Source organism: Saimiri boliviensis, chromosome 15 (genome assembly GCF_048565385.1).
Source record: "Saimiri boliviensis isolate mSaiBol1 chromosome 15, mSaiBol1.pri, whole genome shotgun sequence".
NCBI classification, from domain to species: Eukaryota; Metazoa; Chordata; class Mammalia; order Primates; family Cebidae; genus Saimiri; species Saimiri boliviensis.
This window is the reverse complement of record NC_133463.1, coordinates 88,263,580-88,279,538: the sequence shown is the minus strand read 5'-3', so window position 1 is coordinate 88,279,538 and position 15,959 is coordinate 88,263,580. Positions and strand designations below refer to the sequence as shown.

Here is a 15,959-nt window from a genome sequence, read left to right as displayed (position 1 = left end):
CTGAGGAGCTGGGATTACAGGCACGCGCCACCATGCCCAGCTAATTTTTTGTATTTTTAGTAGAGACGGGGTTTCACTGTGTTGACCAGGATGGTCTCGATCTCTTGACCTCGTGATCCACCCGCCTCGGCCTCCCAAAGTGCTGGGATTACAGGCTTGAGCCACCGCGCCCGGCCGCTTTTTTTTTTTTTTTTTTACTTTTTTTCTCCTTCTTTCCTTCCATCCATTCATCTATTATCATTATGGACTTATGGATCATTGTTTTTTCAGTGGATTCTAATCCATTGCTGTTTTTCTTTATTTCATAGCTCATTGGCTACATTTGGCCAATGCATCTCTTCAGGCTGACTCTTGTAACCTTGTGACATGTTCCTCAATCAGTTATTGAATACCTGTTTACTTTCAGGCTCAAGATATTTTAGATACAGGCTGGGCATGGTGGCTCACACCTGTAATCCCAGCATTTTAGGATTCTGAGGCAGGAAGATCACTTGAAGTTAAGAGTTCAAGACCGACCTAACCTTGTCTTTACTAAAAATACAAAAATTAGCTGAGCGTGGTGGCGGGCGCGTGGAATCCCAGCACTTTAGGGTCTGAGGAAGGCAGATACCTGAGGTCAGGAGTACAAGACCCACCTGACAAACATGGCAAAACCCTGTCTTTACTAAAAATACAAAAATTAGCCGAGTGTGGGTGGTGGGTGCCTGTAATCCCAGCTACTTGGGAGGCTGAGGTAGAAGAATCGCTTGAACCTGGGACATGGAGGTTGCAGTGAGCCAAGATTGTGCCATTGCACCCCACCCTGGGTGACAAGAGGGAGACACCATCTCAAAAAAAAAAAAAAAAAAAAAGATATTTTAGGTTTGTTTTGCACTTTCCCTGTCCCAGCTCAGGAATCGGACATTTCTCTAAGGAATTTTAGTTTCTTTTGCTGGAGAGTGGTATTTAGAAACCAAGGTCTGGCCACTAAACACGCTCATTGCTACTGAGGTTTATTGATTCTAGGCCCTTTGAGAAGTTCTACTGTTATGTAAACTTCATACTAACTTCTCTCCAATTACAGACCCAAATCCCAGGGTTCTTGCTGTTCTCTCCCTGTTTCACTTTCACATTTTCCTTGTACACCAGGGAGAAACATGACTCCCAAGGACATCAATATAGTTACTTGTTTTGTTAGTCCTACAACATGTAACCAATATTACTGTAAACACAAACCCCTACGTGAGTTCAAGGACTGGTTGTAGTTCTTTTGGTCATGAGACTGAGGATAAATACACAGGTGCTGCAGTCAGAGGTTAACTTGGATTTGTTCTTTAAAGCTCTCTGTCAGTGTGATTACATTATTTGAAATGTAATTATTTATGTTTATGTGTCGTTAGTGGGTTTCCCCATTTTTGTTGATTAAAAATTTTTTTTAAAAATTTTTACAGTTCTCTGAGTTACTGTTTTAAATTTCAAAATCTATATAATTTTATTTATTTTTTACTTATTTTTTTTTTATTTTTTATTTTTTATTTTTTTTGAGACGGAGTTTCACTCTTGTTACCCAGGCTGGAGTGCAATGGCGTGATCTCGGCTCACCGCAACCTCCGCCTCCTGGGTTCAGGCAATTCTTCTGCCTCAGCCTCCTGAGTAGCTGGGATTACAGGCACGCGCCACCATGCCCAGCTAATTTTTTGTATTTTTAATAGACACGGGGTTTCACCATGTTGACCAGGATGGTCTCGATCTCTCGACCTCGTGATCCACCCGCCTCGGCCTCCCAAAGTGCTGGGATTACAGGCTTGAGCCACCGCGCCCGGCTTTTTTTTTTTTTTTTTTTTTTTTTTAGATAGAGTCTTGCTCTATTGCCCAGGCTGGAGTGCAATGGTGCAATCTTGGCTCACCTCAGTCTTCGCCTCCCAGATGGAAGCAATTCTCATGCCTAAGCCTCCTGAGTAACTGGGACTACAGGTACACGCACCACCATGCCTGGCTAATTTTGTATTTTTAGTAGAGATGTGGTTTCACCATGTTGGCCAGGATGGTCTTGATCTCTTGACCTCGTGATCCACCCGTCTCGGCCTCCCAAAGTGCTGGGATTACAGGCTTGAGCCACCGCGCCTGGCCTGTACTTGTTGTTTGATGTTTTGTTTCGCTTGCTAATGTATCCTGGAGATCAGTCCGTATCAGCTTATGAAGATTTTCTTCATTCATTTTCTCAGCTGTGGTAAACTAAGTGTGCAGGTACTGTGTTTTATGTTACCAGGCTTCAACATATGGATGTTTGTTTCCAGTGTTTGGTAGTTACAGATAATACATCAGCAAATGACATTGCGTAGGAGTGTATTTGTACTGTTGAAGGTGTATCTTGAGTGTAAACCTCTAGAAGTGGAATTACTGGGTCAAAAAGGAAACATACATGTAGTGCTACTAGATTTTGCCAGAGTCGTCTTCGTAAAGGTTTCATTGTTTGCATTCACAGCAGCAGTGCATGCAAGCATTTCTTCCATAGATTCACCAACACAGTGTGTTGTCAGGCTTTTAAATTTTTGCAACTAGATATGTGAAAAACGGCATCTCTTACCATTAAAGAAGTTGAACATCTTTTTAAATGTTTAAGGGTCATTTTTTTTGGTTTTGTTTTTCTTTTCTGGATTGTCAGTCCAAATCTTTTGGTCATTTTTTTTTTTCTGTTGGATTTTCAGTTATTTTTTTCTCTTTTAATTTTTATGACCTTGATATATGTAGAATATTAGCTCTTTGTGATATGCATTGCATATAGTTTTAAATCACATTATCATTTACGTTTTGGCTTTGTTTATAGTAATCTTGCTGCATTTTAATGTAATTGAATATATTAATCTTTTATTGCATTTAGGTTTGTATGATAGAGAGCATTTTCCATTGTCCAGGTTTTAGAGGAATTTACCTGTGTTTTTTGAACTTCTTTTATGGTTTTCTGTTTTCTGTTCAGATCTTAGATGCTTTTGGAGTTTCCTCTTGTGTCTCCTGTGAGATGTGGGTTTTATTTTGTCTTTTTTTCCCCAGGTGGCCACCCAGGTGTCCCAGGACCATTATTAAACAGTCTGTCTTGGTCCCAGTGATTCCAGGCTCCATGTCCTGATGCCGGAGGACTTGGTCCCACACTGCAGCCTGTGGACGCCCTGTCTTCCTGCCATTCCTCTGCAGGATGGAGTCCATGGTGCCCACGTAGCAGGGTTTTTGTTCTGCAGTTGGATGGCAGGTGTTTGTGACCCAGGCTGGTGCTAGCCTGTTAGCCGTGGCTGAAGTTATTGCCACATTGGTTCTTGGTGTACCCAAGCCCTGTTTGTTCTTCTCTGTAGGAGAGACAGGTTTGGCTTTCTCTCTTTGGCATCATCCATCTCTGCCTTCTTCCTTCTTTTTTTTTTTTTTTTTTGCTTTTTCTTATCTGTATGTCTGGGTTTCCAGTTGTGTGCCTTGTGTACAGCCTTGTGCATGGCAGCAGCTCACTACATACCTCTTCAGTGGATGATGAAACCGTTGTTGGGTTGATACTTGAGAACCTTTGTGGTGGTGCCTTTTTCAGCCTCCCCGTCCCTGTGACTTCTCCATGCCCTTTCTTTGTGTCTCCTCCTGTCTAGGTTTCAGCCTCCTGTGGCATTGATTTTCTGCCTGTAATCTGCAGGCTGTGTGTCTTGACGGCTCTGGTTCACTAGTTCATGATGACATCTCATATGGACTGTCACGGCTCTACAGATGCCTAGGAAGATAAAATCTATGGCTTACTAGTGTTTTTAGAGCTTGTTACTCTTTTGTTGAATAAAATTAAATTGGTCTGACCCACTAAGCTCTCTTGGCAGCTGTGCTCTTGTTATTTTCCTATGGTTTATATTGTTCTTGGTTGCTCCACATAGAAATTTTTCCTCTAGCCTTTATATTGAAATTTAGTTTAATGGCTGCGTGTGGTGGCTCACACCTGTAATTCCAGCACTTTGGGAGGCTGAGGTGGGTGGATCACTTGAGGTCAGGAGTTCAAGACCAGCTTGGCCAACATGGTGAAACCCCATTTCTACTAAAAAAACCACAAAAATTAGCAGGGTGTGGTGGTGGGTGCCTGTAATCCCAGCTACTTGGGAGGATGAAGCAGGAGAATTGCTTGAAATCAGGAGGTGGGGATTGTAGTGAGCCAAGACTACACCACTGCACTCCAGGCTAGGCAACAGAGCAAGACTTGGTCTCAAAAAAAAAAAAAAAAAAAAATTAAGTTTATCAAATTAGCCCTTGTGACTGGAGATGCCCTTTCTTTAAAAGATGGAGGGAGCACTTGTTTCTTCTCCATGGCATGGGATTTCCCTCTAATGCTTCGATCATTTACTTCTCAGAGAAGAAATGAGATACCATACAAAGAATGAAAAACCCACCTCATTCTAACCCCCACCAACCATTTCTCCAAGGGAAAAAAAAGAGTAAAACTGAACAATGTAAAGACAATTCATTAGTGCTAATGAAATAAATCAAGACTTCTTGCCATTTATTAAATATTAACTTATACTAGAAACAAATATAAGCGTGAAAAGCACATAAAGCACACCACTTCTGTGGTTAAGAACACAGGCCCAAGATGGCTTCTGCTTTGAGTCACCAGCTCCGTAATTATGAGAGCTAGTAAGGAGATTGAACCTCTCTAGATCTTGGCTCCTCACCTGCAGAGATGGGGTACACTAAGTATGCTCTCATAGAGTTGCTGGAGATGATGACACATGTGGACATTCCTGATGTAGGTCCTGCGTTCCGCTAAGTGTGAAAAAATGTCGCTTTTGCCCCGATGGCATTATAACAACCCGTGTCAATGCTCACCGCTCCGAGAGATGCCTGGTGCCTGGGGGATGGAATTCTCAATTCTCTTGACTATGCACAGTTTATGTCACCAGGTCTTGCTGATTTGGATCTATTCTTTAAAAAGTGCATATTTGAGATATATTTTTCCAAGTTTGCCCTTTTCTATTATTATTTATAGTTCTTCCCTCTTGTCTCTTGCTGTGATTTTCACAAAATCAGCAGGAAACAAAGTCCTAAACCACCTGCCTCTTCACAGTTCTGTTCCAGTTCTTTCTTCTCTTACTAGAAGAGGATTTTGCACATGAAATGCTTTGTTCCCCTTTTCTTAGAGTTCTCTGCCCATTTGTCCATCCATCTCTCCACTTACCTGTTTATTCTTCTGTCTTGCTCCAAAAAGCATTTGAGGCAGCTTATAGAATTAGAGAACAGACAATACGCAGATGAAAAAACTGGACCGAGGTTAGAAAACAAGGGTGAGAAGTGAGCCTGTGAGGGCAGTGAGGAGTGTGAGATGCGTGTCCCTGGCCTTGCGAGGTTATAGAGATGGGTGGCAGGCTCATCCCTGAGCTTCCCAGTGGCTCACGCGAAGCAGGATTTGTGGGAGATGCTTACTCTCTGTAAGCTAACCAAGTGGTTTCGGAGAAGTCAAGCTTTTCCTGCTATTGAGATTTTGGAGAATATTTTTTTTAGTGTTCTGTGAAGTCAGTGAATATTTTATCTTTATTTTTTTTTCTGCCAGAGTTCTCCGTGTAGTTGGTTATATTTTTTAAATGGAAGTTTCTCCAAAGTGCTTGCCCATGTGGGTTTGGTGGCCTGGAAATCAGATAGTTCTGCTAATTGATAGGAGTTGGTCAGAAATAGAAAATGATACACATAGGAAGCATACTATCATTTATAAGTTTTTTTTTTTTTAATGCTGTATGGTTCAGAAAATGCTTTTGCGTAGTTGATCTCCTTTGAGGATGTAGGGTGGTCCCTTGCTAACGTGAGGAGCTTCAAGCTTTGAGAGAATGTGCGCTGACTTCACCATTGCTTCAAGACAATTGAGCTAGTTACTGTAAATATGTTACTTTTATGTAATGCATTTCTTGTTCTTCAATAAAAAATTACAACAGAGAGGAAAACTTATTCTGAGTTAATTAACATTTAATACAATGCTTTGATAGTGAGGCTATTATAGGAGGCATATAAGCAGTGAAGACTAAACACTCATTATTTAAATTTCAGTAGGGCACATTTAAGTTTTATCTGATTCATGCCCTTCTTTAAACTAACAAAGAAATAATAGAGAAAAAGCAAAAGATTATTTCTTTTCTTCCTCTCGGTTTGCAGGTGCCCTCACCACCAATGGCATCAATCCCGACACCAGCACTGAGATCGGACGTGCTAAGAACTGCCTTAGTCCCGAAGACATAATTGACAAGTATAAAGAGGCTATTTCCTATTACAGCAAGGTAATTTTATTGATTTGTAAATTTTTTAATCAGAAGTTGTGTTTTTTTTAATCAGAAGTTGTGTTTTTTTAATCAGAAGTTCCCATTTTACATTGTGTAATGATGCACTATCTCTTAATTATTTGTTTCTGTAAGTATTCATGTCTTACTCGCTAATGCACGCTACTATATGCCTAAAATGTTTTCTGTTACTTATTCAAAACTGTGTAGGTTTAGTATAATAAATTTGGAAAATGGAGAAAAAAGGCTACCGTGGCCCCAGGATTCACAGATAATGATATTAATATTGTATATCTATTTTCTGGTCCTTTAATCAGTGTATATTATTTATATTTTAAGAAATGGAGCTACTGTGTGGTGACCCATGTTTCCCGTTTGGCATAGTATGCGTTTCTCTGTGCTATTGAAATCTTCCGTGGCATAATGTTCAGTGACCTGTAGAAGTTTCCGTCTTGTGGATGCACTCTTCTTTTTAGTTTGGATTGAAAACAATTTCGAATTCCAAATGTACTTACTAAAATACTGAAAAAGAAAAGTTGTACAAAAGACTGACAGGCCTCCTCTACCCTCACTAACAACTTGGTTTATTGATTATCAACAACTCAGTCCATAGCCTTCATGACCTTTATCTATGCCTATGAGACACACACACACACGGACACACACACATGCATGCACGTATGCACACATGAACGCAAACCCATGCACATCTTATTTACGAAAATGGGATCATACTATGTTATATCATAGACCATGGATGTACTCTCACCTCCAGAACTGCTTGCTTCTTTCAGATAGTGTGGAAAGGTTTTCTAAAATGTGGATGTAGTCATGTGTTCATCAAGGCATTTTGTGAGACATGCTCCTAACCACCACCTAGAACGAGATGAAATGCCTGCTCTTCCAGATTTCACAGCTTGCCTTAGTTTACTTAATTATTCTCTTGCGGATGGATACTTAGGGTTTCTCACTTTTTCACTGTGAATTAGAAAAAAAAAAATGCTTTGGCAAACATTCTTGCCCCTATATTCTTGTATCAGTATTCCATTAGGTTCAATTTTTCTAGAAATTTATCCTGGATATTAACATTTATTTATCATCGGTTATGTTCAAGTTACTCCGCAAATTCCTCTTCTAACAGAGAATGAAAAGAGGTAGAATCATTCATTTCACCAGTGCTGTTACTGATTATGTTTTATTTTCGTTTTTTCTTCCCCCATTGTAAACAATTAACTGATAAATGTCTCTCTAGATACATCTTTTTGGATTGACTTTTTTTTTAAGGGAACAATTCCTAGAAGTGGAATTGAGTTAAAGAGTATGCTTTTTTATTTTTATTTTTTTGGCCGGGCACAGTGGCTCACACCTGTAATCGTAGCACTTTGGGAGGCTGATGCGGGTGGATCGCCTGAGCTCAGGAGTTTGAGGCCACTCTGGGCAACACGGTGAAGCCCTGGTTTTACTAAAATACGAAAAATTAGCCAGATGTGGTTGCATGCATCTATACTCTCAGCTCTTGGGAGGCTGAAGCTCAAGAATCACTTGAGCCTGGAGGCGGAGTTTGTGGTGAGCTGGGATCACACCACTGCACTCCAGCTTGGGCTGCAGAGTAAGGCTGTCAAGAAAAAAAACCCAAAAAGTATACATTTAAAAAAGAGTTATATATTCCTATATTGTCTTCCAAAAAGGTTATTAACAATTTACTCCTCCATAAATACTAGCTATTATTTTTAAAAACTGTTTGCCAATACAGCCGAATGTGGTGGCTCATGCCTGTAATCCCAGCACTTCGGGAGGCTGAGGCAGGTGGATTACTTGAGGCTAGGAGTTTAGTAATATGCGTAGAAATTCTTTTTTTGAGACAGAGTCTCACTCTGTTGCCCAGGCTGCAGTGTATACAGTGGCATCATCTGGGCTCACTACAACCTCTGCCTCCTGGATTCAAGTGATCTTCCTGCTTCAGCCTCCTGAGTAGCTGGGACTACAGGTGTGAGCCACCACACCTGGCTAATTTTTTATATTTTTAGTAGACACGGGGTTTCACCATGTTGGCCAGGCTGGTCTTGAACTCCTGATCTCAAGTGATCTACCCACCTTGGCCTCCCAAAGTGCTGGGATTATAGGCGTTGGCCACCGTGCCCACCCTGCTTAGAAATACTTTCTTAACAATAGAATTAAACTCTTTTCTTCAGTTTTTTAATCTCTAAAATGGGGATGATAACAGTACCCATCATCTCATAGAACTGTAGTTTAAGATAAGCTGAGATAATATATGCAAACATATATTTGTATTCACTATGATTAGCATTTAAAATATTTTTTATCATCTATAATTTATTTTGTGTGTATTATGACATAAGAATACAATTTATTTTTTTCAGGTCATTATCTCATTGTCCTACCACGATGTATTGAATTCATATTTTTTCTCTCTGATTTGAATTCTCACCTGTACTAAATACTTTTACGTACTTGTGTCTATTTATTAACTATTCATTCCTTTCTATGAATCTCTTTTCTTCAGCACCATATTTTATCTATTTTAGTAGTTTACTTAATATCTCAAAGTGTTTCTTTCTTTCTTTCTTTCTTTCTTTTTTTTTTTTGGAGACAGGGTTTTGCTCTGTTGCCCAGGCTGGAGTGCAGTGGTGTGATCACGGTTCATTTCAGCCTTGATCTTCCGGCTTCATGTGGTCCTCCCACCTCTGCCTCCCTGTGTGCTGGGACTAGAGGTGTACAACGGCTTGCCCAGCTAATTTTGTCTGGTATTTTTTGTAGAGATGGGGTTTTATCATGTTGCCCAGGCTTGTCTTAAACTTCTGGCTCAAGCAATCTGCCTGTCTCGGGCCTTCCAAAGTGCTGGGGTTACAGGCATGAGCCACTGCACCCACCTTTTTTTTTTCTGAGACAGGGTCTTGCTCTGTTGCACAGTCTAGTCTGGAGTGCAGTGGCACGATCACAGCTCATTGTAACCTCACACTCCTTGATTCAAGCAATTCTCTCACCCTCAGCCTCCCACCTCACTCACCCTCACTCAGATGACCAAGTAACTGTAACAACAGGTGCACGCCACCATGCCTGGCTAATTTTTTTATTTGTAATGATGGAGTCTCTCTGTGTTGCGCAGGCTGGTCTGGAACTCCTGGCCTCAAGCAATCCTCCCACCATGGCTTCCTGAGATGGTGGGATTAAAGGCCAAAGCCACTGCGCATAACCTCCCAGAATGAAATGTATTGAAAGCCCCTACAAAAACTCCAATCAGATTTTTAAAAACTTGAACAAATTATTTTAGAGTTTTTGAGGAATAATAAATTAAGTATACTAGCCATGAAAATTTGGTTGGGAGGAAATAATTTTTTTTAAAAAAAGAGGTTGAGTGCAGTGGCTCATGCCTGTAATTCTAACACTTTGGGAGACTAAGCTGGGAGCATCACTTGAACTCAGGAGTTCCAGACCAGCCTGGGAAACATGGCGAAACCCTGCCTCTACAAAATATACAAAAAAAGTAGCTGGGTGTGATGGTGCACACCTGTTGTCTCAGCTTCCAGGGAGGCTGAGGTGGGAGGATCACCTGAGCCTGGGTGATTGAGGCTGCAGTGAGCTGTGATCCCAGCACTACACTCCAGCCTGGGTGGTAGAGCAAGATCCTGTCTCAAAAAAATTCTTTTTTCATGGTTTCATTTTAAATAGCTTTGTAATGTACATTAAAATATGTAAATTTAACAAAAGATATGTGGAAAAATTTGCAGTGACTTTTTTTTTTTTTTTTTTTTTTTGAGACGAAGTTTTGCTCTTGTTACCCAGGCTGGAGTGCAATGGCGCGATCTCGGCTCACTGCAACCTCCACCTCCTGGGTTCAGGCAATTCTTCTGCCTCAGCCTCCTGAGTAGCTGGGATTACAGGCACACGCCACCATGCCCAGCTAATTTTTCATATTTTTAGTAGAGACGGGGTTTCACCATGTCGACCAGGATGGTCTCGATCTCTTGACCTCATGATCCACCTGCCTCGGCCTCCCAAAGTGCTGGGATTATAGGCGTGAGCCACTGTGCCCGGCCCCATTTGCAGTGACTTCTATTCTCACTTCAATAGAAACTGTTTTAAAAGTTTTGAAGGAAAAAGTATTTCCATAGAATCAAGTCCCTATGTTAGTTTTTTCTTGTGTTATAAAACAGTATATACAATTGATAGATTTCTTACTTCATTGTTGGTATTTAAATAAGTATGAATAGCTTCTTTTTCTGATCGTCCGTGATAACACAGATTACATATGTGTTATATGTGTGGAAAGGGAAGGAATGAAGCCTACCCTTTCTGGCATAGTAAGTATAAAACTGCTTGTCCCCCCTTATGCATAATTTTAGTGAGGAAGATGGCCAGTTGCTCCTTTGCTTTTTCGTGGTTGGTAAATAGACTGCATGTTCATGAGCAGTGATGCCATGCCAGGCTTCTAGTGGGTCTCAGCAAAGGCTTGTTCATTACATGCATTGGTTTTCACATGCAAAAGAATATTAGTGTGTTACTCCTCCCAATTTCCATTTCTCTTCAGGTACTAGTATGCATGGACTTAACTTCCATAAAGCCTTTCTTTAATTTTAAATTAAATTATGTGACATCAGATGAAAATCACTCCAGCTGCGATAACTAGGAAAAAATAAAAAATAAAAAAGATTTAGAGTAGAAAAGAAACACGCAGAACGGCTAGCATGGAAGATTTTGCAGCGGAGGCTTGGGAGGGAGAAGGGCACTGGAGACAAAGAAGGAGATCCATCCATCTGAATGAACTCTTCTTTCATTTATTTATTTTATTTATTTTTTATTTTTTTGAGATGGAGTCTCTCTCTGACACCAGGCTGGAGTGCAGTGGTGCGATCTCGGCTCACTGCAAGCTCTGCCTCCTGGCTGAACTCTTCTTTCTTGGAAGAGTTCTGGAACCTGACTCCTTCCTCCTTTCCATGCTCCCGGGTCTGGGGCCACATGGTGTGTAAGAGGGGCTGGGGGTGGCTCTCCTGGCTTGAAGCTAGAAGAATTGGGGGTGAAGCTTAAGAAATACTCCCCAGTTAATTGCGTAGTCGAATGAAGCTCCGCAAAGCCCGTTCTGTTACAAACGCCCTCATTTGTTCTTCGTCTCAGGAACCATAATAGGAACTGAGTAGTAGGAACAAGCAACTCTGAGACACAATCAGAAAGCACTGAACACACAGGGAGTCCGATTTTTTGTAACTAAGTAAAATGAATTTACAACAACTGCATTAAAGCTGCAGGTGTGAGAGTTTCTAAAAACGTTTTAGAGTACTACAAGGGATGATAAGCAGAACCGAATAGCAAAGTATTCATTGATAACATTTTGAAATTTTGCAAAATAGCAAGCTACTGTGGTCATATTATTTTAATGAATGCATACACATTGATGCATTCTTAGACTCACTCAGCCCCACCAATCTCTTTTGCTCCCATGAAGGATAGACTTTCTCACCAATTCTCCAGCCTTGGTGGGGAGGTGTATTAGTCCATTTTCTTTTTTTTTTTGAGACGGAGTTTTCGCTGTTCTTACCCAGGCTGGAGTGCAATAGCGTGATCTCGGCTCACCGCAACCTCCGCCTCCTGGGTTCAGGCAATTCTCCTGCCTCAGCCTCCTGAGTAGCTGGGATTACAGGCACGCACCACCACGCCCAGCTAATTCTTTGTATTTTTAGTAGAGACGGGGTTTCACCATGTTGACCAGGATGGTCTCGATCTCCTGACCTCGTGATCTACCCACCTCGGCCTCCCAAAGTGCTGAGATTACAGGCTTGAGCCACCACGCCCGGCCGTATTAGTCCACTTTCATGCTGCTGATAAAGACATACCGGAGATTGTCAACTTACAGAAAAGAGGCTTAATTGGACTTACAGTTCTCTGTGGTTGGGGAAGCCTCATCATCATGGTGGAAGGCAAGGAGGAGTAAGTCCTGTCTTACATGGATGGCAGCAGGCAAAAAGAGAATGAGGAGAGGACTCCAAAGCGGAAAGCCCTGATAAAACCACAGATCTAGTGAGACTTATTCACTACCACGAGAACAGTATATGGGGGAAGCCACCTCCATGATTCCATTATCTCCCACCAGGTCCCTCCCACAACACATGGGAATTACTGGAGTACAATTCAAGATGAGATCTGGGTGGGACACAGAGTCAGACCATATCATTCTGCCCCTGGCCCCTCTAAATCTTATGTCCTCACATTTCAAAACCAATTATGCCTTCTCAAAAGTCCCCCAAAGTCTTATTTCATCAGTGACATAGAAGTCCATAGTTCAAGGTCTTGTCTGAGACAAGGCAGGTCCCTTCCACCTATGAACCTATAAAAGGAAAAGCAGGCTAGTTATTTCCTAGATACAGTGGGGGCATAGACTTTGGGTAAATGCAACTGCTCTAAGTGGGAGAAATTGGCAAAACAAAGGGGCTGCAGGCCCCATGCAAGTCTGAAACCCAGTGGGGAAGTCAGATCTTAAAGCTCCAAAATGATCTCCTTTGACTCCATGTCTCACATCCAGGTCATGCTGATGCAAGAGCTGGGTTCCCATGGTCTTAGGCAACCCTGCACCTGTGGCTTTGCAGGGTACAACCCCCATCCTGGCTACTTTCACTGGCTAATGTTGAGTGTCTGTGGCTTTTCCAAGCACATGATATAAGCTGTCGGTGGATCTGCCATTCTGGCATCTGCGGGACAATGGCCCTCTTCTCACAGCTTCACTAGGCAGTGCCCCAGTAGGGACTCTATGTCGGGGCTCTGACCCCATGTTTCCCTTCTGCACTGGCCTAGCAGAGGTTCTCCATGAGAGCCCTGCCCCTGAAGCAAATGCCTGCCTGGGCGTCCAGGCGTTTCCATACATCTTCTGAAATCTAGGTGGTGGTTCCCAAACCCCAGTTCTTGACTTCTGTGCACCTGCAGGCTCAACAGCACATGGAAGCTGCCAAGGCCTGGGGGTTCCACCCTCTGAAGCCACGGCCCAAGCTCTATATTGGCTCCTTTCAGCCTTGGCTGGAGTGGCTGGGACACAGGGCACCAAGTTCCTATGCTGCACACAGCATGGGGACCCTGAGTCTGGCGCGATGAAACCACTTTTTCCTCCTAGCCTCAGGTCTGTGATGGGAGGGGCTGCTGTGAAAACCTCTGACATGCCCTGGAGATGTTTTCCCCATTGTCTTGGGGATTCACATTTGGCTCCTTGTTACTTATGCAAATTACTGCAGCTTGAATTTCTCCTCAGAAAATGGGATTTTCTTTTCTATCAAATTGTCATGCTGCAAAATTTTCAAACTTTTATGTTCTGTTTCACTTTTAAAACTGAATGCTTTTAACGGCACCCAAGGCACCTCTTGAATGCTTTGCTGCTTAGAAATTTCTTTTGCCAGATACCCTAAATCATTTCCCTCAAGTTCAAAGTTCCACAAGTCTCCAGGGCAGGGACAAAATGCTGCCATTTCTTTGCTAAAACATAACAGGAGTCACCTTTGCTCCAGTTCCCAACAAGTTCCTCATTTCATCTGAGGCTGCCTCAGCCTGGACCTTATTGTTCATATCACCATCAGCATTTCTGCAAAAGCCATTCAACAAGTCTTGAGGAAGTTCCAAACTTTCCCACATCTTCTTGTCTTCTTCTGAGACCTCCAAACTGTTTCAACCTCTGCCTGTTACCCAGTTCCAAAGTTGCTTCCACATTTTCAGGTATCTTTCAGCAACACTCCACACTTGGTACCAGTTTACTGTAGTAGTCTGTTTTCATGCTGCTGATAAAGACATAGCCAAGATTGGGCAATTTACAAAAGAAATAGGTTTAATTGAACTTACAGTTCTACGTGGCTGGGGAAGCCTCACAATCATGGCAGAAGGCAAGGAGGAGCAAGTCACATCTTACATGGATGGCAGCAGGCAAAAAGAGAATGAGGAAGACGCAAAAGCAGAAACCACTGATAAAACCATCAGATCTCATAAGACTTATTCACTACCACAAGAACAGTATGGGGGAAACCACCCCATGATTCAATTATCTCCCACCAGGTCCCTCCCACAACATGTGGGAATTATGGGAGTACAATTCAAGATGAGATTTGGCAGGGGACATAGAGCCAAACCATATCAGGAAGGGTATCTGGAGCCGTGTGCTGGGGGAAGTGCTGTTGCAGTTACTGAGTCCCAGTGACACAGCATTTAGAATGTGATAGAAACATCTCAACTCTTTTTTGACTGAGGCACTTCCTTTACACCCTGCAGTATAAGAATGCTGGAGTGATTGAGTTGGAAGCATGCATCAAGGCTGTACGTGTCCTTGCAATTCAGAAACGGAGCATGGAAGCATCAGAATTTCTTCAGAATGCAGTTTACATTAACCTTCGACAGGTGAGTGTATGTCTACCTATAAGTGGAAGAATTAATCCAGTTCTTGTGGAATTTAGTCACTATGAATTCAGCTTATTTCATTCTGCTGAGGTTCGGCATGCTGTGATAAAAATTGTTGAATCGGTTTTTTTTTTTTTTTTTTTTTTTTTGGAGGTGGAGTCTTGCTGTGTCACCTAGGCTGGAGTGCAGAGGTGTGATCTTGGTTCACTGCAACCTCTGCCTCCCCAGTTAAAGCAATTCTCTTGCCTCAGCCTCCCCAGTAGCCGGGACTACAGGCGTGTGCCACCATACCTAGCTAAGTTTTTGTATTTTTTAGTAGAGACGGTGTTTCACCATGTTAGCCAGGCTGGTCTTGAACTCCTGACCTCGTAATCTTCCCACCTCGGCCTCCCAAAGTACTGGGATTATAGGTTTGAGCCACTGCACCAAGCCCTTAACTTGATTTCTAATTAACATGGTTATTTGTATATTTTACTTCTTTCATTCGTGGTATTTAACTTTCAAAATTCAGAACTTGCTGTCCTTATCAATTGTTTTTTGGGATGGAGTCTCCCTCTGTTGCCCAGGCTGGAGTGCAGTGGTACAGTCTGGGCTCACCACAACCTCTGCCTCCCAGCTTCAAGCAATTCTCCTGCCTCAGCCTCCTGAGTAGCTGGGACTACTGGCCTGCACCATTATGCCCAACTAATTTTTGTATTTTTAGTAGAAATGGGGTTTCACTATGTTGGCCAGGCTGGTCTTGAACTTCCAACTCTGTGATCCTGCTGCCTTAGTCTCCCAAAGAACTGGGATTATGGGCGTGAGCCACCACACTTGGCTTAATTTTTTTTTTTTTTTTTTGGTTTGTTTGGATAAATAACTGTCTTACCAGCTTTGCAATCTTGAATAAGCTTCATGCCTCTTGCCTTCATGTACTTGCCATTTGTAACCCTGTTTGGGGTGTTGGGTTTATAAAACATGCAGTTTGTGAAAGTACTTACATAGCTCCTTTGACACTACTGTGTCAGATATTACTTAAATATTACTTAAATCTGAATCTGAATGGATTTTTAGTAAAACAGTGATCAAAACCTTTAGTTGTGCATTGATGCTAAATCTTAAAACTGATAGTCTTAGAAGGATTTTAGATATGTAGTTAGTTTAACTTGGATATTTATAGACAGAGAAACCAAGACCAAGTTAAACAATTTGTTTAGGGACACGAGGAGGATGAGAATATAGGTCACTGTAATTCAGCAGATCCTTAGGAGGGTGTCATGTTAAGGTGGGGGAAAGCGAGGTGAGGCAGGCGGGTCCTACCCTCCTCCCTCTGACAGTTTT

General features: G+C 42.1%; 1 protein-coding gene across 4 annotated transcripts in view; it reads left to right on the top strand.

Moving 5' to 3' along the window:
• TRAPPC9 (trafficking protein particle complex subunit 9) overlaps nt 1-15,959 on the top strand; it is a 722,918-nt gene that overhangs the window by 60,229 nt on the left and 646,730 nt on the right. For all 4 annotated transcript variants that reach the window (XM_074387191.1, XM_074387190.1, XM_074387189.1 and 1 more), the window contains 2 exons: nt 6,136-6,257; nt 14,514-14,639. In XM_074387191.1, the coding sequence (XP_074243292.1) occupies nt 6,136-6,257; nt 14,514-14,639 (248 nt within the window). The remainder of the gene's footprint in view (nt 1-6,135; nt 6,258-14,513; nt 14,640-15,959) is intronic.